This window comes from Xenopus tropicalis, chromosome 8 (genome assembly GCF_000004195.4).
Source record: "Xenopus tropicalis strain Nigerian chromosome 8, UCB_Xtro_10.0, whole genome shotgun sequence".
Lineage (NCBI taxonomy): Eukaryota > Metazoa > Chordata > Amphibia > Anura > Pipidae > Xenopus > Xenopus tropicalis.
This window is the reverse complement of record NC_030684.2, coordinates 22,455,204-22,478,779: the sequence shown is the minus strand read 5'-3', so window position 1 is coordinate 22,478,779 and position 23,576 is coordinate 22,455,204. Positions and strand designations below refer to the sequence as shown.

General features: G+C 44.1%; 1 protein-coding gene across 26 annotated transcripts in view; it reads left to right on the top strand.

The window, feature by feature from the left end:
• Positions 1-23,532, top strand: part of fnbp1 (formin binding protein 1) — a 103,446-nt gene extending 79,914 nt beyond the window's left edge. The window contains exons 8-19 of one of the 26 annotated variants that reach the window (XM_031890579.1): positions 266-412; positions 5,380-5,571; positions 5,853-5,930; positions 6,887-7,069; positions 10,455-10,550; positions 14,390-14,404; positions 15,861-15,988; positions 16,086-16,218; positions 17,055-17,176; positions 17,435-17,574; positions 17,679-17,837; positions 19,445-23,532. In XM_031890579.1, the coding sequence (XP_031746439.1) occupies positions 266-412; positions 5,380-5,571; positions 5,853-5,930; positions 6,887-7,069; positions 10,455-10,550; positions 14,390-14,404; positions 15,861-15,988; positions 16,086-16,218; positions 17,055-17,176; positions 17,435-17,574; positions 17,679-17,837; positions 19,445-19,452 (1,401 nt within the window). In that variant the 3' untranslated portion in view covers positions 19,453-23,532. 26 annotated transcript variants of the gene reach the window in all.
• The last annotated feature ends 44 nt before the right edge of the window (positions 23,533-23,576 follow it).

The window sequence follows — 23,576 nt, the reverse complement described above, 5'->3', positions numbered from 1 at the left end:
TTTTTAAAATTTAAGATATATATATTTAAGATATGACCTCCACTGAGCCATCTACTGGTCTCACAAATGCTGGAATCATATCCAGCCATCAAGGTTTTGGGATTGAGAAACTCAACCCGCCTAACGGCAGCTGTGCCCTGGTCCCACCCCAATCCCAAAACCTTCTACAGTGTGATCCCCCAGCTAAAGGGACAGTATCCCCTCAGGGCATGAGCTGGAATATGCAATACAATCCTTTGTAATATTGGTATGTTAATTCCCCTAGAAACTTCAAGATATGGAGGAGAAGAAGATAGGAAGGATGGGAGAATCCCTGAAAACTTATGCAGACATAGATCGCCAAGTGGTCCCAATCATCGGAAAGTGTCTCGATGGAATCACAAAATCTGCAGAGTCCATCAGTGAGAAGCAAGTGAGTATCCGCAATGTTCTTCCTTATGATGGGCCAAGAATTGCCCTGCCAAAGCTCACATAACTTGTGTGCTGTGCTCCCTCATTACTGGTGGGACAGTGGAACTTACTAGAGTCCTCCCCTTGGTGCCATCTATGATGTTAACTAGGGGGGCTGTTGCAGTTTCGGGTTTGCTCCCAGAAATTTTTTCATCACTTCGAGCCTATGTTGAGAATGGGTGTGTTAGGGTGGGTGCGGGTCTCGATCCAAAGGTGATTAACAGACCTGGAGGAGATCTCTACTACGTTGTTTCAAGAGTCAGAACCAGAGATATAAACAAACACTGTGTTCCATAAAAATTACATATACAAATAGCTTTTAAGCCACAAGCAGAGCTTTTTTTTAATGCTAGTATTTCCTATGCTCAAACCTAAAATCCATTTTATTGCTGGCTGTAGTGTCCATCTAGAATGAGCTGCTTAGCCAGTGGCTCCTCTCTGGGCACCATTCCAAACCGCGGCTTCCATGTTGGTCAGATAGATAGCCGTATCTCTCCTGGACTGCTGACATCCTTCCTGTGCTGGGATTTGCTCTCACTGGAACTGTCTATCCTTTAACCCTGTTATCTGTTGTCAGGCGCTGGGAAATCCTGACCCACAGCGAGGAAGCCGAGCAATTCGATAAAACGTTTTACCTTTCCTGTTACCCGTGAGAAAGTAACCCTCATTGTCAGTATTTAGTGTATCTTTTGTTGTAACATAGTAACATAGTAAGTTGGGTTGAAAAAAGACATACGTCCATCACGTTCAACCATTATGACTATATATAACCTGCCTAACTTATTGTTGATCCAGAGGAAGGCAAAAAATCCCATCTGAAGCCTCTCTGATTTGCCGCAGAGGGGAAAAAATTCCTTCCTGACTCCAAGATGGCAATCGGACCAGTCCCTGGATCAACTTGTACTAAGAGCTATCTCCCATAACCCTGTATTCCCTCACTTGCTAAGAATCCATCCAGCCCCTTCTTAAAGCTATATAATGTATCAGCCAGCACGACTGATTCGGGAAGGGAATTCCACAACTTCACAGCTCTCACAGTAAAAAATCCTTTCCGAATATTTAAATGGAACCTCCCTTCTTCTAAACGAGACTTTCCATACCCTTTACCAGCTTAGTTGCCCTTCTCTGGACCCCCTCTAACTCAATAATATCCCGTTTGAGCACTGGAGACCAAAACTGAACAGCATATTCTAGATGGGGGCCTTACCAGCGCTCTGTAAAGGGGAAGAATAACCCCCTCCTCCTGTGAATCTATACCCCTTTTAATAAAGCTCAAAACCTTGTTTGCCCTTGCAGCTGCTGCCTGGCATTGCTTGCTACAGCCAAGTTTATTATCTACAAGGACTCCAAGGTCCTTCCCAATTATGGATTTGCCTAGTGCAGTCCCATTAAGGGTATAAGTGGCTTGTATATTTTTACATCCCAGGTGCATGACCTTACATTTATCCACATTAAATCTCATCTGCCACTTAGCCGCCCAGATTGCCAGTTGGTCAAGATCCTGCTGCAAGGATGCCACATTCTGGATAGAATTGACTGGTCTGCAGAGTTTTGTGTCATCTGCAAACACTGATACATTACTTATAATACCCTCCCCTAAGTAATTTATGAACAAATTAAACAAAAATGGACCCAGTACAGAACCCTGAGGGACCCCACTGAGAACCTTATTCCAAGTAGAGAATGTACCATTAACAACCACCCTCTGTACGCGATCCTGTAGCCAGTTTTCTATCCATGTGCAAACGACTTCAGTTTAGAAAGCAGTCGTTTGTGGGGAACAGTATCAAATGCTTTGGCAAAATCCAAATAGATTATATCTACTGCATCCCCACTGTTCTGCTTCTTACTTACTGGTACCTCATCATAAAAAGCAATTAAATTGGTCTGACATGACCTGCCCTTTATAAAGCCATGCTCATAATGCCATTCTCCAGTACATAATTTTGTATGTGATCCCTTAACAAGCCTTCAAATAGGTTGCCCACCACGGATGCCACAGGCCTATAATTGCCAGGCTGAGATCTTACTCCCTTTTTAAATATAGGAATGACATTCGCCTTCTTCCAATCCCTAGGTACCATACCTGATGAAAGCGAGTCTGAGAATATCAGAAACAAGGGCCATTTTAATTCTGACCCTAGCTCTCTCAGTACCCGAGGGTGTATTCCATCTGGCCCAGGTGCCTTGTTCACATTTATCTTGTGTAAACCTTTAAGCACCATATCCTGTGTCAACCACTGTGTAGTTAGAGCTGAGGCAACAGTGCAGCTATTTGGTGGGACTCGGCACTCTGGTTCCTCTACTGTATACACGGAAGAAAAGAACTGGTTAAGCACATCTGCCTTTTCTGTATCCGCTGTAACCATATTGTTACTATAACTCAATGGGGCCACACCCTCAACCTGCATCTTTTTAATATTAATATACTTAAAAAACTTGTTGGGGTTAGTCTTGGCCTCTGCCGCAATGCGCTCCTCATTTTCTATCTTTGCCTTCCGGATTGCTGTTTTACAACACTTGTTATAGTGTTTATATTCATTAAATGCAGCTACTGTCCCCTCTGACTTATATTTCTTAAAAGCTTTCCTTTTTTTCCCTATTAACTTCTTTACCTCAGTGTATAGTAACAAAACCTCAGTGTATAGTTGTGATTTCATCAGTGGAATTCAGCTTTTTTTGGGTAAATTTTCAGTCACACACCAAATGCAGAACTTTTAGGTTTGTCCAAATTCTGGATTCTAATTCAACCAAGTACTGAACCAAATCCAAACCTTGAAATATGAGCAAAATGTAAATAAGAATATCGCCTAAATAAAAGTAGGCCCAGTAGAAGTTCTCTCTACATTGTAGGCCTCTAGAAAAGAACACTGCATAAAACAGCTCATATGTAAAACCCTGCTTCATCTAAATAAACCATTTTCATAAAAAATATGTGCCATTGGGTAATCCTGAATACCACATTTCCATTTTAAGTTCTAAGGGCTGCCCTCTTGGATTGTACGATTCATGGCGCAGTCAAGCCAAGGCACACATACATGCTAGGCCCCACCAACTACTTAATGAACAAATTTCTGTCTTTTGCTCCCACAATACTTCCTCTTGCAGTTAGAGCTGCATTATTTCCTGTCAGGTGATCTCTAAAAGAGCACACAGACCCTCACAAAATGGTGGCTCAAGGGAAAAGATGTTAAAGGACAACATTTACTGATATATATATATTCCAGTGTGGTAAGATTCTTTAATAGGCCACTTAATGTGATAGTAACTATATGTTGGTTAATAATAAAAGGGTATAGTTTTCCTTTAAAATTACAGCCAAATGGTATGGGTATTTTTTAGGCCAATGGTGAAAGGTGCAAGAATGGACTGATGTGAATGGTTAAAGAATATGTAAACCCTACATTTTCCTACCATGTATATAAGTTGAGTACATCTTCCTCACTCAAACCACACCATTTGTATTGCATATAGTCCATAAACAAATAGCAGTTTTCACCCAGCTGCCATTTTCCCTCTTACGCATCTTCAGTGGCACTTTCATCTGCAAACAGCACATGTGCATTTTAATGTTCATGCAATGAAAAATGCACGCTTACACAGGCAGAACTTATTTTGAAAAGAAATCCTGTTTTGATTAAGCATTGAAATGGTTAAGCTGAGCACTCTGGCACATGTTTGGGGTGCAATGTTGAGGGGGCACTAGGTACATATTTCTGCTCCCTGCCTACCCCTAGTTACTGCTATCTGTAACTATATCAGCACTGTGAACAAAAGGGGAAAGATTTGTTGCAAGTTGCCGAGCAAGGTCGGGAGAGGAGTAGTACTGATGCATTCCTATTAATTACCATAGGGACCCATTCACTTTAAGGACTTGGATTCAGTTCATCTGAATCCTTCAGAATTTGTGGACATTCAGCCAAATCCTGTGTCCAGTTCATCCCTAGTATTTATATAAAGTACCCCCTGGGCTCATTTCAACCAATGGTATTCCTTGGGGCAGATAAAGGCCAAATGAGACATTCTGAAATGACAGAAAGCTGCACCAAGCAACGCTGTAGCGGGGCGGGGAATAAAACTAAGCACCAGAGCTGAAATAGTTACAGCCTATCAGTTGCCCGTATGGAATTCCTAAGTTAAACATAACCATATTGGGGGGGTCGCTGCATGGCTCTGCTGCCTTTTACTTGTTTGTATTACTAAGCAGTGACCCGCACACAAACCTTAATGATAGGGCAGTGGTGTTCCTGATCCAATTGCAGTGTGTAAATAATACGACAGAGAGGCACAGCGGTCAAGTGTGTCAGAGCTTTCCTTATCCCTGCCGAGCACCACTCAAAGCTAAATTCCACTCTCCCTCTACCTGCAGAACTTGTACTGATCCTGCCATTATTCTAACGGCTGGGGGTGCTGTATAATGGTTGGGGTGAGAGGGGGTCTTGCATAGGATTGAGCACTGCCTTGCTTTACGGCTAAGAGAGTGCTGTTCTGAGACTATTTGCACTTGGTCTGCATTTTTTTTATTTACCTTTATTTTTATTTTTTATTTAGCTTTTTGATTTAGCAGTTTGGAATCAGGTTGCTTGGGTCCATTTTAACCTAGCAACCAGGCAGTGGTTTCAAAGAGAGACAGGAGAGGAGGGCCTAAATTGAAAGGTGAGGAATAAAAAGTAACAATAACTATAACATTGTAGCCTCACAGAACAAAAGCTTTTTGGGTGCCAGGGTGTAAAGCTGGAAAGCAGTGAGGATAGGTAATAATTCAAAAACTATAAAAATGGAAGACCAACTGAAAACTTGCTAAGAATAGGCCATTCCATGACATGTTGGCGAACCACCCCTTTAAGCAATACTTGGACTCTTAATCCCCATAAGGTGATGGAATTATTGGTGCCATGCTGATTAAGTTGCATACTCATTGTGTTCTAGGATTCCCAGATGGTCATAGAATCCTTCAAATCAGGGTTTGAACCTCCGGGAGACATTGACTTCGAAGACTTCACGCAGTCCATGAAGCGCACAGTGTCCGACACCAGCCTGACCAAGGCCGACTGCAAGTCCGACCCCAAGGTTCCGAGTAAATCCCGCAACAAACTCTGGCCTTTCATCAAGAAAAACAAGGTAAGGACTGCCGGTGATTCCGCTGTTTCTCACCGCTTAATCTCCCGGCGTTTTCAGTTGGGTGTTTTGCCTTTTGTTATTTATTTGTTTTATTTATTTTTTGGATTATTCATTTGGGAAAAGCCTCATTTCCATTCTCTTCATTTTCTTTGTAGGTTTCATGGTATTTTTTTGATGTTGTTATTTGTTTTCTCATACCTCCGCCATGATTTTTATTTCCTCCATTACTCGATTCATGGCTCTTCATAATAATCCGCATGTTAACTGCTCTCTCATTTCAGCCAGCTGTTTATGTGACTCGCTATAAACATGCCAGATTCCCGGCCTTTCATTTCTCAAACTGGGCATCGGGAACGTGGGTATGTGCCCCCCACCTCACCATGGCATTAATTCAGCATCGGCAAGACCCCTTCAGCCCTGACTAGCATATGCACCATAAAGCCCTTACTCAATATTGAATGATTTTGGCACAGTCTTACAAAACAATTGGCGCCCATTTGGCACCCCAAGTATTCAGGGATGAAAGGGTTGCTGCCCTGGCACACTTGAATGAAGTTCCGCCTGAGGCTTGGAGTGCCTTGTTGCCATTTAAACACTTGGTAACATCATAGAGGCACCCAGCTTTCATGTCTCCCCATTCAAGTCTCCTAAAATTATTTCACTCTCCGGCTTCACCTGTGCCGCCACCCTCTTTCTTTCGTCAGGTTCTGGGCCAATACATTGCACTGGTGGATGCGCTTCTGAGCGAATCAAAACATTCCTTTCATCTGCCTTTTTTTTTTTTTTTTTTTTTAATGATATCCTGTATCTCCAAATTTCCCCCTTGTGCAAGGTTTGGTTAATTTGGGGGGACAATATTGTTGATGATTGGGGCTCATATTTGACAAATTTTTCACTCCTAATTGTACAAGGGATCCATCTCATCAGCACGGTTATATTGCATGGCAAGGATGGTGGGAAAGCTGTTGTTTTGGGTGCCACCAACTTGTTTTGCTTATGGTTTAGGTTGCACCCATCCTCCTGAGAAAAGAGGCATTTAGAAAGCAATGAAAGGATATTTTGCATGGCCGGATATATGCATGAGCTGTCCTCCCCCTTTCCGGTTTCCATCCATGGTGTTTCTAATTCCATTTATCTTCTCTTGACGTTCTGACTTCTCCACTCCACGGCCATTTCATATTTATCCTTTATTTTTTCTTCTGTTGGGAATAAGTATTGTTTAATCCTCATTTTGATTTTGTTTTGTTTTTTTTTTTCCTATACCTTTTTGTTTATTTTGTTTATATTCTATCACTGCTCCTTTTCTTATACATAGCTTATGTCCCTCCTAACATCCCCTCATCAGCCCCCTCCTCCTCCACCTGCCTCTTCCTCTCCCTCTGCTGTTCCCAATGGCCCCCACTCTCCCAAGCAGCAAAAGGAACCCCTCTCCCACCGCTTCAACGACTTCATGACTTCCAAACCCAAAATGCACTGCTTCCGAAGCCTAAAGCGAGGGGTAAGTTGTGCTCTGTCTCTCATGCTCCCTGTTCATCATTGCTTTTGTATACTTGTTGCATAAATAGTTATTCAGGGCTTGTCCTATCTGTCAGCAACTCAGGCTTACTTTCAGGGGTGTCTTGTATGCACCATTGGGTGGAGTGCTGCCTTAAGGGTTTGTTTCACCTTTACGGTAACTTTTAGTATGTTATAGAATGTCCGATTTTTAGCAACTTTTCATTTGGTCTTCAATTTTTTTTCTAATAGTTTTTGAACTATTTGCTTTCCTCTTCCAACTCTTTTCAGCTTTCAAATAGGGGGTCACTGACCCCGGCAGCCAAAAATCTATTGCTCTTTGAAGCTATAGTTTTATTGTTATTGTTACTTCGTATTACTTAGCTTTCTATTAAGGCCCTTTCCTATTCATATTCCAGTTTCTCATTCAAACCACTGCTTTTTTGCTGAGTAATTTGTACCCTAGCAACCGGATAGCTACTAAAATTCCAAGCAAAAAGCTAAATAACTAAAAACCATAAATAATAAAAAATGAAGACCAATTGCAGATTGTCTCAGGAAAGCACTCGCTACAACAGTGATCTCCAACCAGTAGCTTAGGAGCAACATGTTTCTCACCACCCCCTTTGATATTGCTCCCAGTGGCTTCAAAGTAGGTGCCATTTTTACTGGCTTGGAGGCAAGTTTTGGAAGCACAGAGACACTGTTTTACCCCAAGCAGAGCCACATGGGGCTACCAAATAGCCAATCACAGTACTTATTTGGCATCGCCAAAGAATTTTTTCATACTTATGTGGTTGACCAACACTTTTTACATCTAAGTGTGGCTCATGGGTAAAAGAGGTTGGGGATCCCTGCTCTAAAATATACTAAAAGTTAATGAAAAGGTGGACTAACCCTTTAAAATCAGTGACTGTTGGAGGCTTGGGTCGTACATTTGACTCGCGATGCAAAAAGGCATCTCCTATTCCATTGTATTGAATGGTCTGTTTGTGGAACACATTGCACTATAGGGACTGCTTTTAGCATGATGTAGACAGGGATATTCTTAAACCTTTTGCAATTGGTCATCATTTTTTTATGGTTTTCTAGTTGTTTAGCTTTTGGTTCAGCAGCACTCCAATATGGTATTTAAGCAACTTTTTATTTTCCCTAGCAACCAGGCAGTGGACACCGCAAATAGTATTGTGGAGGGACTGAACAGGTAGATAAGTAATTAAAAGTAACAATAAAATTAACTTCACAGAGTGACCTCCATTTGAAAGATCAAAAGATGTAGAAGAAGAAGGCAAATAATTCAAAAACTATAAAAAAATAAATTATGAAGACCAACTGCAAAATTGCTAGGAAACTGCACACCCAAGCTCATTTACAAAGGGGTGCCCAGTGTAACCACATTTTTTGCACACTTTGCACCTTGCCTGCCAGGCATTTGCTCTTGGAACCCATAGGCGCAACCTGTAGGCTCAGTATGGCAGCGCGATAGGTACGATCCTCATTATGGCAGTGCCCATAGGTACGACCCTCAGTATGACAGTGCCCATAGCTACGACCCTCAGTATGTCAGTGCCCATAGCTACGACCCTCAGTATGTCAGTGCCCATAGCTACGACCCTCAGTATGTCAGTACCCATAGCTACGACCCTTAGTATGGCAGTGTCCATAGCTACGACCCTCAGTATGGCAGTGCCCGGTATGACAGTGCCCATAGGTACGACCTTCAGTATGGCAGTGCCCATAGCTACGACCCTCAGTATGTCAGTGCCCATAGATACGATCCTCAGTATGTCAGTACCCATAGCTACGACCCTCAGTATGGCAGTGCCCATAGCTACGACCCTCAGTATGGCAGTGCCCGGTATGACAGTGCCCATAGGTACGACCTTCAGTATGGCAGTGCCCATAGGTACGACCCTCAGTATAGCAGTGCCCATAGGTACGACCCTCAGTATGGCAGTGCCCATAGGTACGACCCTCAGTATGGCAGTGCCCATAGGTACGACCTTCAGTATGGCAGTGCCCATAGGTACGTCCTTCAGTATGGCAGTGCCCATAGGTACGAACCTCAGTAGGGCAGTGCCCATAGGTACGACCCTCAGTATGGCAGTGCCCATAGGTACGACCCTCAGTATGGCAGTGCCCATAGGTACGACCCTCAGTATGGCAGTGCCCATAGCTACGACCCTCAGTATGACAGAGCCCATAGCTACGACCCTCAGTATGGCAGTGCCCAAAGCTACAACCTTAATATGGCAGTGCCCATAGGCACGACCCTCAGTATGGCAGTCCCCATAGGTACGACTCTCAGTATGGCAGTGCCCATATGTACGACCCTCAGTATGGCAGTGCCCAAAGCCACAACCTTAATATGGCAGTGCCCATACCTACGACCCTCTGGGGACAGACATGGGTACCCCCTGGAACTCTTCTACCTTGCAAGTCATTTAGGCCACACAATGGAGCCTATACTTCATCCTTCTCAGGGCACAAGCACAGGGCTTCGTGCACCTTGCACTTAAATAAATGGTGCTAACAGCTCTAACCATGAACACGTAGGTGTAGGGGCTATAAGGGGTGCAACTCATAGTACAAAAGCCAAACAGTGTTTTTAATAAGCCATTTATTGTCTCTTCTCTACATGAATAACAGCCCCATTATTAATGAGAGGGCTTCATCTGTCATTAAGTCCATTATTCCACCCTCCCAGCAGCCAGTGAGCCGCAGCCCAGGCTGAAATCACTTGAGTCACAAATGAATATAGACCTTAGCTTCAATCAGCCTAGCAAGGATAGTGGTGCAACCAGCTCACAACACTTGTCCCTGGCTTACAGCATGAATCAATTATTTGAAGGCAGTAGGGCTTCCCATTCACTTATTCATTCTGTCTAAGAGAAGGCGGACCAGAAGAATTGGGTCTCCCTGTTGTCTTCATGTGTGCTTTCCTTTGCCAAACATCTGTACGTGGGTGGCCGCTGGGCACTTTCTCTTACATCTAACCCATCACTTATGCATCTAGATACCAGTTACCCCTTATAGGTCCCTGCTATAGTCCCAGGCAACTGCACAACAGTATTACTATTTTCCTCTGCTCAGTGCTAAAGGAGTGTAAAGGAGAACTAAAGCTTAACAAAAAATAGTTTCATACTGAGCATGTACAGAGCCACTGGCACACCTAGTAAGATCCAAGATGGTGAGCTCCTGTGGACAAGTTTAAAGGCCTGGATCATTACTGTTATAGGGCTGCCGTACATCTGGGCTGGTTTGATATTTGTAGCCTTTCAACTTCCTTTAGGGTGCCGGCGGCTGGTTAGATGCAGGGGGCAGTTGAAGCACTGGCAACATGGTACTAATATTATTAACCACCTTCTTGCTTTTGTTTTCTGGCTGAGCCCCTCCAGCAGACAGAGTCTGTGTGTGCTGACAAAGGGATGATGAAGAGGACTATAGGGAAGCCCACGTGTGCCTTTGAGGCTAGGGAATATGTTGTAAGTCTCGCTGTGATAGGCGGACAGCCAGCTCTTGCAGTCACTAACACCAGCTATGGGAGTCCAACTGCAGCACCTGCTTACACTGCTGGTTGGCACTAATATTCTCCGCTAGCTGAAGCCTACATTCCTTCCTCATGGCTCCCCAGTACTAATGCATGGCCAGACAGTTAGGTGCATGGAAAGGCTAAGGGTTAATAAAGAGTTTCAGGCATCCCTGGCTCCGCAAAAATTTGTCAATTTCTCTATGTCTAAACACAAACGTTGGCATCCAGCTCTCCATCTTGTGCTAATGACCTCACAGAGCTGTGCCCTTTGGCGTTCTGCTCTCCCATTTTGTGCTACTAACCTGGCAGAGCTGTGCCTGCAGGAGTTCTGCCCTCCATCTTGTGCTACTGACCTCACAGAGCTGTGCCGCCCCACTCTAGTCTTATCATAGTCCCCAAAATGACAGCTTGAAAGTCAGACGTTCCTAGTAAACAACATTAAATGTGCTTTTTTTCACTGGCACTGTGTCATTGTGTGGGATAGTAACCGCATTAGGGTGTAGCCTGTGGCAGTGGGTAGAGATCAGACAGCTGATCTTATTCTAAATGCGTGGAGATGAGAACACTGCTGGTTCCGGTCCAAGAACGCTGCTCCGGGACGGCTGCAAAAGCTAAAAGTCATGCTGGTTAATAGGAAAAAGCTTCTGGTATTGATCACAGATATATAGGAAACACTTACAGGCAAGTTTGAGAAATAGTGGTTGGGTAGCAAGCTGTAAAACTATAGCAGCATAGATATTCCTCTGTACTAAGCACAATTCAGCAGGAACAGCCCCTTTTTGCTCATAGCCTGTACAGAGAGATACCATAAAACTATGGCAGCATAGGGATTCCCCTGTACTAAGCACAATTCAGCAGGAACAGCCTCTTAAGGTGGCCACACACGTGGCGATTTTAGATCGTACAACCCGCCACTAACTATTCAGGGCTGAAACAGCAGATAAGGAGGTAGAAACAATAGGATTTCTACCTCCTTCTGCCGATTCAGCCCCGAAGACAGATTTTGCTCAGGCGCCTTCTATGGCGCCCGATCAAAATCTTTAAACCGGCCCGATCAGCAAGTCGACCAATATCAGCAGCATCCTGCAATATCGTTCGACTCACCGACTTGCCATACACGCACCGAATATCGTACAAAACGAGGTTTCAAACGATATTATCGGTGCGTGTATGGCTAGCTTAAGTTTCCTGATAGCCTGTACAGAGAGATACCATAAAACTATGGCAGCATAGGAATAACCCTGTACTAAGCACAATTCAGCAGGAAGAGCCGCCTAAGTTTGCTCATAGCCTATACAGAGAGATACCATAAAACTATGAAAGCATAGGGATTCCCCTGTATTAAGCACAATTCAGCAGGAACAGCTCATAGTCTGTGCAGAGAGATACCACCAAACTGGGGTAAAAGTCCCTGACAAGAAAGCTAGAGTAGCCAGGCAGTCTGTAGTCTGGCCCTGTAGGGGGCCAGTTGAGAAATAGCAGTGCCAAAAACACATTTAACTCCTCATTAGCGCCCCCCCCCCCCCCCCCCCCATAGCTTTATTCTAGATAGGAGAATATCTGCTGCCTTTTTTCCCCTTTGCTCTGCTGTTAGAGTATTATTCTCTAGCTCTAGGGCAGTTGTAGCTGCTATGTGTTTGTGTGGCACTAATGTGACCCCTGCAGGGACCAGTAGCGAGGACATGTTGGGTGAATGTAGCTGCCCCACCAATAATGTTCGGCGCTTACCCTCAGGAAATGTCTGTGTTCCTGGCTGCGTGTTTGCGTGCATCTGTACTTCAGATCTAGACCTGCATCCGTCCGATCTATGCGAAAGTTCACAAGCGGGTCCCTATAAAGGCTCATACTCTATTGGCAGGGCCTGGAGAGCGGCCCACCACTGGGTGGAACTGGCATTGCCAGTACTGGTGTGTAAAGCCCTCTTGCTGCACTGAATTGCTTGTTGACCCAATATATATGATTCCAGATGGGTCATTCCTTACCCCTTTTATTGTGGTCCATCAAAAGTTGGCTAGAAGGCAGCAGAGTTGGTCAGTTTAATTGAGTCGTATGCCTTGTCTGGAAATTAAACTGCATGAAAACTCTGCATGCCTGGCCGACATTCCATTACTACTGTCTGTGTGCAACTGTCCCTCGGTGGGGGCCAAGGACTGTGGGAGTCAGCTCTATGCCCCTGTTGAGGACCACTGTGGTAAAGCTGCAGCACTTCTAGTTCTTTGGGAAGGTTTACTTCTCCTTTAATAGTATGGGGGTCTTTTTCATGTCATTGTGTGTGTGTTGATATAAAGAGATTTCATGCAGTGTGTATTGAGTTCCCCTTGCGGTGGGCACCCCTGCTGCTGAAGCGCTGTATTTGCTACTGTAGCATTGCATTTTGGGTAACGCCACCCAACATTACAGCAGCTGGTGCATGAACATCCGCAGTCTCCAGATCACAAGCCCTGAGCAGGCAAAGGACAAAAGTCAGCTGTAGCCCCCCTGTTCCATCCCCTGTATCTGCTGATTAGCTTTCTGCATGGGTATTTGGTATGCTCCCCTTCATGTCACTGCAGCATCTACATCTGTCACCTCGCCCGCTCACTGTACTGAGCCCCATCCTCCTCCCCTTCCCATATCTGGGGAAGGTCAAACACCAGGGGCTGGAGCGACACGGTGCAGGGGTGTAGCAGGCCTGCTATATGGATTAGTAAGGGTTACCGGCAGTGCAGATTTGCCTTCAGTCCCCGCGATGGCAATTCCGCCTGAATTCATTATCCCCTTCGCACAGCTCCACAGTAGGGGATCCACCATGTTCTGCATGTTACAAAACAAATGTGAGAGGGAGGGGATGAACTCAGCCAGTAACAGTGCGGCCCTCTCATGGGCCCTCTCATGGGTATTCTCATGGGCACTCTCATGGGTATTCTCATGGGCACTCTCATGGGTATTCTCATGGGCACTCTCATGGGTATTCTCATGGGCACTCTCATGGGTATTCTCATGGGCACTCCCATGGGTATTCTCGTGGGCACTCCCATGGGTACTGTCTGATACCCTGAGTGCTCTTTGTTTGCCTTAGCCCTGTCATTATATTCACAAAGAATATTGGAAAAAAGGGATTAAGGTGGAGCAAAGTCACTGTATATATTGCGCACAATTCAGTAATTCAGGAGTAAGAAGAGGCCAGTGTGGTGGGCCCTTGGATTGGGTTTTCCAGTGGGCCCCGACTCCCCCACTCTGACATTGGCAACATTGGCAGGCCTGGACTGGGATTCAAAATAGACCCTGGCATTTCAAGTACAAAGTAACCCAAACAGTAACTGCCTATGACATCTTACAGTGGCCCCAGTACAAAGATTGCCAGTCCAGGCCTGACCATGGGGCTGATGAGCAACTTGTTACTTATTGGTTATTGGCCATTGGTTAGGGATTAGCCAGTAAGCAGCGCTGGGGGGAAGAAGGGACATATTTGTACTGAATGAGTATATTAAAGAGGAGGTGTCCTGCAGGGAATCTGTTAGAACCTTCCAAGCTTCAATCCCAGGAATAACAACCATGTATGCATAAACTGCAGCGCCACGGCCTCCCTGGGCACCATCATAACGTACGTTTGGCCATTTTGGCATTGTGAGCCTCTGACCTTGTGAACTTTTAGCACAGGTTTAACCAGTTTGTTCCACATTTCCATCGGGTTAGTGTGTGCCATAGTGTTAGTCACCGCTTTTGGCCAGAGAAACTGGCTGCAGAACCTCCATCAGCTGATGTGCTCTTGTTTTCTCTCTCTTTCTCTGCTTTTCCTCCTTCCAAATGAAGCTTTCTCTGAAGCTGGTAAGAACCATTTTAGCATGTCCCCCCCCCCCCTGGAGGGCTGTTCTCTAGTAAAACCCAGGCATAATCCGAGGCACAGGGCACCCCTGGAGGCAACTGTTGCACCTTTCATGCTTCCTTTCCCACCAAAGAAATCTCTTCCCTTTCATTGGATAGAATATTGGGAACCACATGATTGGAACCCCAAGGTTCTAGCTGTGCCCCACTGTGCCTCTGGTTTTGCCCATAGATTGCATGAATTGTGTGCTGTGCATAATCCGGTTATTTCCTTTCCTTCTAAATTCTATATGTCCTTTGTCCAACCAATCGGAGAAGGTGTCAGATTAATCAGATGATCTGTGATTAACAGTATTTGTTTTACCGTATTCTCTGACAAATGAAAAGTAACCTTACATAACACCAGTGTGTATGTTCCAACACCATTGGAACAATACCTAACAACATGACTGCTTGGGGGCCCAGACACATCCAGGGTCTGTGTATATATAGTATATATATTTATATATATGCAGATCACATGGTTTGGCCATTGCTGCGGTCCCTATAAAGAGTGTTATTACTCCACTAATTAAAGGCAACGTTACGCCAGCATTATAAATGTGCTTAATAAATGATCACTGTTTATTTTGTATCCTTACCATGATTAATTCTTCCCTTCTTATCTCATATTCTCTTTGGAGTCTCTGTAGACTGACTTTTTGGGCTGTGGCTGATGGTGTCTGTAGAGAATGTCTCTTTGTATATGATAAATGCATATGTCTAAATACCAATATACATAGAAGGAATGGTCTGGACGCAAAAACAGCCGTACTGCACCGTCCATGCAGCCCAGGGTGGTGCAACACATTATTTCTCTCCATTGGGCTCATTTCGATGCACAGATCATCAGCCCAACAGCACCACCGTGTGTTTAAGGAGGTAAATGCGGCCCAAGCTGCCTGGTCGCCATCTACAGTATAAGTTGCCCTACCTCCTACTCATTATATTACGTAGCTCCCATAAGGATCTGTTGCGCCAGGTGGAACCCCAAAATTCCTTATTACAGCATACAGCCTATTTTGTCATATTTTATTACAGTGATCTATTTTCCTGGTGCAACCAACTCATGCTGTCTGTCAGGGACTGTGAATATGTCCCCATAGCCACTTTCACTTTTCCACACCAGTGAATGGGTCATTGCCTTCTCTGCCTGACAGTGTTGTGCCGCCAACTTCCTCGTGCCATGTGTTTCAGACAGGCGGCACCAGTTGATTGCACCAGGAAAAAAGCGTTAGGTTGCAGAAGCACAGCAAAAAAATACCATTACTAGTCCTATGGATAATCACTGCAAGTTGAAAGCTTGTTACAGCCACAGATAGGGTGGTGTTCCCAGGGTTAGTGTCCCTTTTCTTGGCATGTGGTGCATGCTTACGACCAGTGCATGCAGCGAGAGCTGATAATCAAAGTGACGTTCCAGTGTTTTGGTTCCCGCCAGGGTTCTACGCCTGAGGACTTCAGCAACCTCCCCCCGGAGCAGAGGAGAAAGAAGCTGCAGCAGAAGGTGGACGAACTCAACAAGGACATTCAGAAAGAAATTGACCAGAGGTAGGCAAGGATGCTGGCAACTTCCCAGAGTTCCCTCTGAGACATCCCAGCATTCCAAGGTGTCCTACTGTCTAACGATCTTTCTTGTTCCTGACAGAGATGCCCTAACCAAGATGAGAGATGTGTATATGAAAAATCCGCAGATGGGGGACCCAGCCAGCGTGGGGCAGAAGTTGGTAGAAATTGGGAATAACATAGAGAAACTACGAGTGGAAGTCCATAAATTTGAGGTGAGTTTATTTTGAAAAGGTCAGAAAATAGGCATAAGGATAAGGGTCCCTGGTGGGTTATTACTCTGCTGCAGTTGGTGCTGATCCACAAGAACATTTCTATAAATAAAGGAGAAGATAACACTATGTAGGTGTTACTGATTTCCAAAAATACATCACTACTTTTGTCTCAGACTTCCCATCACTACTTTTGTCTCAGACTTCCCATCACTACTTTTGTCTCAGACTTCCCATCACTACTTCTGTCTCAGACTTCCCATCACTACTTCTGTCTCAAACTTCCCATCACTAATTCTTTCTCTGTCTTTCCACTTACTTATGTCTCCATCTTTCCACCTACTTTCCATCACTACTTCTGTCTCTGTCTTTCTATTTACTTCTGTCTCTGTTTTTCCATAACTACTTCTGTCTCTGTTTTTCCATAACTACTTCTGTCTCTGTTTTTCCATAACTACTTCTGTCTCTGTTTTTCCATAACTACTTCTGTCTCTGTTTTTCCATAACTACTTCTGTCTCTGTTTTTCCATAACTACTTCTGTCTCTGTTTTTCCATAACTACTTCTGTCTCTGTTCTTCCATAACTACTTCTGTCTCTATTTTTCCATAACTACTTCTGTCTCTATTTTTCCATAACTACTTCTGTCTCTATTTTTCCATAACTACTTCTGTCTCTATTTTTCCATAACTACTTCTGTCTCTATTTTTCCATAACTACTTTGTCTCTATTTTTCCACCACTACTTCTGTGTCTGTCTTTCCACCACTACTTCTGTCTCTGCCTTTCAATCAGTTTTTCCATTTGGCCTGGGGTACTCATGATGTGAGGTCTTTTCACAGGGCTGGCTAGCAGAGGTGGAGGGCAGGCTTCCGGCACGTAATGATAGCTCACGCCGACAAAGTGGCTTATACGACACTCAGAACACACAAACAGTTAATAACTGTGCACAGGATCGAGAGAGGTACAGTATAGTATGCGTGGTACTATGGCATGTAGAAAGGGGCTACACTGCCACATTAAAGGGAGGGGTTCAAGGAGGGGTTGAGTCTTGTGTCAGATTTGGGTTCTTTTTCTTTATCTTGGAATTCAGGATTGTACCAATATCTTTTTGCTGCAGGGGAACCCCTTAAACCAAATGCAGAGTTTGGTCATAGATAATAAACAAGAACCACTTCCTGGGGTCAGTTGCTATAGTGTTTCTATGGTTTCCTCTCTTGAGCAGCCCAGATGGCAGTTACACGGAAGATAACAGCCAGGAGCCAGAAGTGAAGGTGACCCCTACGGAATTCGATGACGATTTTGACGATGAGGAACCCCTGCCAACAATAGGGACATGTAAAGCTATATACCCATTTGATGGTACGTGCCCACCATTTATAAGAATGTAAACGTGGCCCACATGGGTGCACAGGGGTCCTAGAATCAAGTCTTGCTGGGTACTGACCTTTGTTTTGTCTCGTTAGGGGAAAATGAAGGAACAATATCAGTGACGGAAGGAGAAATACTCAGCGTGATCGAGGAGGACAAAGGAGACGGCTGGACACGGATCCGCAGGAAGGAGGAGGAGGAGGGTTATGTGCCAACATCCTACATTGAAGTTTATTTGGACAGAAATACCAAAGGTGCCATGACTTATATTTGAATGCCTCCATTTGCATCTGTCTTTTTTGGGACAGGGCTGGCATCTGTTCACGTGGCACATTTGCGGCAGCCGGTGGGATTGTGTTATCAGCTTAATTTTGGGGCATATGGGGGAAAAAAAACAACTGCTTAAAGTGCAGAGATATTATGGAGGTTCAGTCTCAGAGAGACAACCTGTGGCTGCCCAGAACCTTTAACTTCAATAGGCAATGCCCCCCAGTCAGCTGGACATCTGAGCAGCCCCAGGTCTCCTTTTGTGGGACAACATTGAACCCGCCCCTGCGCTACCAATGCTAGCGCCACCCACGCGTACTCAGAAAGTTTCTGTTTTCCCAGGAATTCTTTTTAAAGTCAGACATCCTTTAGTTAGGCTAGCCCAGCACCTGTATATGTACCAATGTGTCCTTTCTGCCTTGTGCATGACTGCCTCATGCCATCTGTAGCCATGGCCCTTGTCGCAAGAACTAGACAGAAAAGGAGTTTGATGGTCAAGATCTTTATTTATACTGCATGTTGCACCCCAGTACTTATGCCCCAACCCCAGTGCTGGTTTTGCCTGTTTGTAAGGGTCTCTTCATTCTCATATTCCCGTACCATAACAACGTCCCCTAAACGATTATGCTGCTTGTTTCCCAGGACGCAGGTCTTAATGTCTGTCCGACTGTGGCTCATGGATTGTAAAGATGCGCTGCCGTTTGCTATTGGGCATCTCTCGAACAGAATAATAAATACCATTATTTTTCTAGAATCCTGTGGCTGATTTAATAAAGTGTCTGAGAAAGCGGGGACGTGTTTAGTACAAATTGGTGCCTCCATGAAAGTATGGACAGGATACAGGCAACATAGGGACGTTCTTGTGCATAAAAAAAAGCCACCCTACGGGGAAGCATATTAAGACGCCGTGAGTGGGTGGAGTCCTAAGCCTGAAGGGGAGATTGATAACTGGATTCCTGCTGGCTCTCAGCTCCTGGGTTTGAGTCAGTAGGTCTATTGAAGGGAGGATGCTACCAGTAAGGCTAATGTCACACCTGCCAGCAACCACTGGAGAAGCTCAAATATGATATTGGTGGCCAGCAGTCGCCAATAAACAGTGGCCTGTGGCTGTTTTGGGAGACCCACCACCAGCAGAGAAATAGAGCTGGTACTTGCACTGATTGCCATTATTTACCCCCAGTGTGCTCTGCTATTCAGTGTAACTTTTATCCAGTGGCATAAATATTATTATTATTTTAGGGCCCCAAAACTTGGTAGATTGACCTGTTCTACCAAGATATTGAAATTGCTTGTTAAATAGGGGCCTTACTGGGCCCTCTACACTCCTGGGCCCTCCTGCAACTGCAGGGTCTGCTTTCTCTGTAGTTATGTTTTCTGTGTTCACATAATCCTATCCTGGGCAGATCCCCCATGTAGCCTATGTGTATAGAGAACAATGTTGTTTCCTCCATGTAGCTGACCAGGGGGTTGGTTATAGGGGGTTCATAAAGCATGTAAAGTCAAAAGCTGCCCTGTTTTCTGTATACAGGGACCCTAATAATTCTACGACTCCCCCTACTGTGCAATTAACCTGGCTCTCTTTTTTGTTTCCTAGATTCCTAAAGGTGTGCCGGTAGCAAGGACTCTGGGGCGAGCTTGTAAAAGGAGGAGAGACACCCAGGCAGATGTACACAAACCCCCCCCCCCATCCGCTGGACTGTACCAACAGGAGTAAAACACGCACACACACTGATTATTTTAAATGATCCCCCCCAAAAATAGCCAAGGCACATTCTCTGGCCTCTCGCCCGTCGCTACTTTCGTTTATTGCACTTTTCTTGATTTTCTTTTCCACGTGCAACGCACAGCATTACTTGGAACACGTAACTTGGGTATATATATATATATATATATATATATACTCAGGTCTATATTCTGTATCACTGCCCTGTGTTACCCCTTTTACTACAGTCTCATTAGAGAATTTGGTTGCTTCGGCTGTAACCCATGTGTCTTATTTTAGTCACGGCCATTAAAATCAGAAGGTTGCAGCTTTGTGTGTGAACAGGCAGCGGCGGGGAGAGACAAGATAATTAAGACTAACTTTTTGTGTGTGTGTGGTTGTCCTTTAATTTTTCCTGTAGTCATTATTGTGCACAAACAAACCAGCACTCTGCTAACTGTTGCACTCCGTGGTCCTAACAGGCAGCTTCTCAGCGTACCATGGGGCTTTGCAGTCATTTCAGCACATTGGCCAATCGTCCCTGGCCTTCAGAAATGTCTCAGACTATTAAAGGGGCACTATTGCTTTTTTATTTTTTTAATTTAAATGCTATACATTTTAGCAATCATTTAACACAAAGTATTTAAATATATTAAAAATTCTATTATTCTAATTAAAAACTGTATTTTTCTTGCTTGGACAACACAGCATCTAGGTCTCGCTTGTTTGCATTCTCCAGCCATGGACTCCTTTAGGTCAGATGTTGACCTAGAGGAGTCTATGGACTACATGGAGAGCTTTGTCTCCTGACGTGTTTCAGGTGCTGGAGAACCCAGCCGCTTCCCCTTGACTTTAATACAGCTGTGTCAGGCAGTATCTGTTAAAGGCAATGGGAAAGCAATACAGGAATCTTAAGGCCTGATACTACACGTTCCACCTAGTGGCAGAATATTTTGTAACATACGATTTGGCTTATATAATATAATACAAAGCAAATTATTCAGTAAAAATTAGTGATAGTGTCCCTTTAAATCATCATAAAGGGACGGTTTGAAAAAAAAAAAAATTCTCAGTATGTTGTAGACTTTATCTGCCCCTTCTCTAACACTGCTGTTTGGTTGCCAAAGTCTCACATCATAGCAACCTGAATCTGGCTTAAATATTGGGCCTGGTATTGTAAAGCATTACACCCAAGGACTGGCTTTGATAGGTAGTGGTTTGGCCGTCGGTTGTCCCTAACCGTGCAGTATAAATAGGGGTCACCATGTAAAGGCTCAAAGCCACAGCTGTTTTTTTACTGGTTAAGGATCTTTGTTTCCTTTAAGTCATGTGACAAAGATCTGTGGGCATTCTTTTTGTTTTGTCTACAATATCCTGAGAGTTCTAATGAATTCTAAATGTTGTAAAGAATTCTATATTTCTAATGCCCCATCCCATGTTTCCACAATGAAAGAGGCTTCTTGCTGCCATATCCATCCAAACACCCCCTCATGACCATTGCTGGTTGAGGAACCTTTTGCTCCTCCTTTTTTTTTTTTAAAGCCATTTTCCATCTCTCCTTTCCCTTCTATACTGTGTGGCCCTACCTTGGGGTCCTCCTCATGCTTCTGCCTCTTGGTTTGTTACTCGCTGTCTGTTGGACCTGTAACATCTGGTCACTCTCTATTTTTTTCTGCCTGCATGCTCGCCCTGTCTCCTTGCCTCTGCTCACCTAAAGGGTCACTCTGATTTACTAGATGGGTTTCTTATTGCTGCATGAAAGCTAAAAGCAACAACCATCCTTTAGTAGATACTACTGAATGGGGTAATGGCTGTGGTGGGTGGTGGAGAAGACTTCTGTAGACCTGCTGTTGGGGAATCAGGAGCCATGCCACCCTTCCTCAGATGGATATCATTTGCTTCAACTTCTCTACTTAGACTTTCTGAAGTCACTGCTGACCACATATCAAGCATTGAAGATAGAGCCATCACCTAATGAAAGACCAGCTCTTGATTTTTTAATGGTGGTTAGGCTGTATTCCTATAAAAGTTAAGCCTCCCAGGACATATATCCCATAATGACGCAAGCCAACATAAGAGTCCTCATCGGACAAGCATCAGTAGGAAAGGACTTTTATATTCCATCCAACACATGAAGCTGTGAGTGTCCCGAGTTTTTGCCTTGCTGCAGTTTATATTGTTCCCTGGGTTCGGGGAAAGATCATGTTCTTTTTGTGTCTCTTCTCCATTTGTTTGTTGGTCGAAGGGTCCCAAGATCTTGTCCTGTATGGGAACCTTCTGCTTTCAAAGGAGTATCCAGTGTTATGTAATTTATGTGGTTAAACAAACAACTTGCCTATTGCTTCTGTAGTTCTCTAGTTTAGGTGGACAGTATATTATTGTCAGTACTGATGGCACATCTGAGCATCTCTTTGCTTTCGCCACGTCACCGAACGTAATGAGTAGCGCCATCGGAGGAGGAAAGTAATCCATGTTTACAAACCACTTGTAGTAAGAAAGATTAGACCTTTCCCAGTGCTAGAACAGTTGAAACGCCACTCATATGCCCCTTCAGAAACCCCCCCGCTATGGTTTTATGCTGAGTTACCCCCAAAAATGGGCTGTAAATAAACTATATGGAAAGATATTCCCTTGCCAAAGCTCTTACAAGAGGAATTTTTCCAGAGTGAAAACATTTTTTTATGCACTGTTTTTGTTATTTTTTTAACTTTTCACAGCCCCACCCACCCCATACCAACCCCTTCCCCTTTGCTTCAGATAGAGTTCTAAAGATTAAAAAGAAAAACTGCCAAATTGTACATATTCTATTTTAAACTAAAATATATTAAGCACCTTTCTCCCTATTTTCCTTTTGTTTTGTGCTTGTTTTTAATCACTCGTGTACGGAAAGAAAAATCTCTGTGCAGTGTTGTTCCTGTGCCAAGCGAGGGAGACAGTCTTGCCCCATGATTTTTTGGCAAGGGACTTCTCACCCTGTTAACTAGAAAGGATTTAAGCTCTTTGAAAGGGAACAGGAACAGTAGGCTTGTGTTTGAGGTCTCCCTTCTGAGGGTAAATGCATCAAAAAGAGAACAGCTTTGTTCTAGGTAGCCTCTGAAGGTAGATGTGTCTGGGACAATAGGTGTGTTTTAGGTCCAATTCTAAGGCTAAATGCATCTAAACAGGAAACTTGTGTTTAAGCTAGCCTTCCTAAGGTTGATGTGCTTAGAGCACTTGTGTTCCAGGTTTCCATCTGTGGGTCAATTTATCTAAAAGAACAGCTTCTAGGTAGCCTTCTGAGGGTAGATGCGCCTGGAACAATAGAGCTGTGTTACAGGTCCCATTCAGAAGGTAAATTCAAATAGTATGTTCTTTGTAGCTTTCTGAAGGTAAATATGCTTAAAACAGTAGTCTTGTGTTCAAAATCAGTTTTCTGAGGGTAAATGCATCTAAACAGGAAAATGTTTTAGGCAGCCTTTTGAAGGTAGATGTGCCTGGAGCAGTTGACTTGTGTTCTAGGTTTCCCTCTGAGGGTATATGTATCTAGAAAAGAACTGGGTAGCCTTCTTAAGCAGTGATGAGCAGGTCAAAAATTATTCAATTCTAACCTGCTAATTTCCAACCTACACCAAAACTGGTCTTAAGTCTTGTACTTTGACCAGTCACCAGTCCAAACTCATACCTGGGGGCTCACCTGCTTAGCCTAAACCTGCATGTTTTGGGTTAACCTGTTCATCACTATAAAGAAGGCAGACTTGTGTTCTATGCCTCTTTCTGACAGAACATGTATCTAGTACAAAAAACTTTTAGATTCTAGATTGCTACTGTTCCAAACATCTGCCTTCAGTAGACCTAGAGGTCTGTCTAACATTGGATGGGTTGTGTAAGAGCCTGACCACAAAGAAGCTTTGAAGACCCATTACCATAAGCATGATACGATATGCCATTCAGTTCTGAGAACTGCAATACTGCTAGAAATAAACTAATATTAAAAAACTCTACTGCTTTCTATGGTTTTCTCTTATTTCTTATAGTTATGACTAGT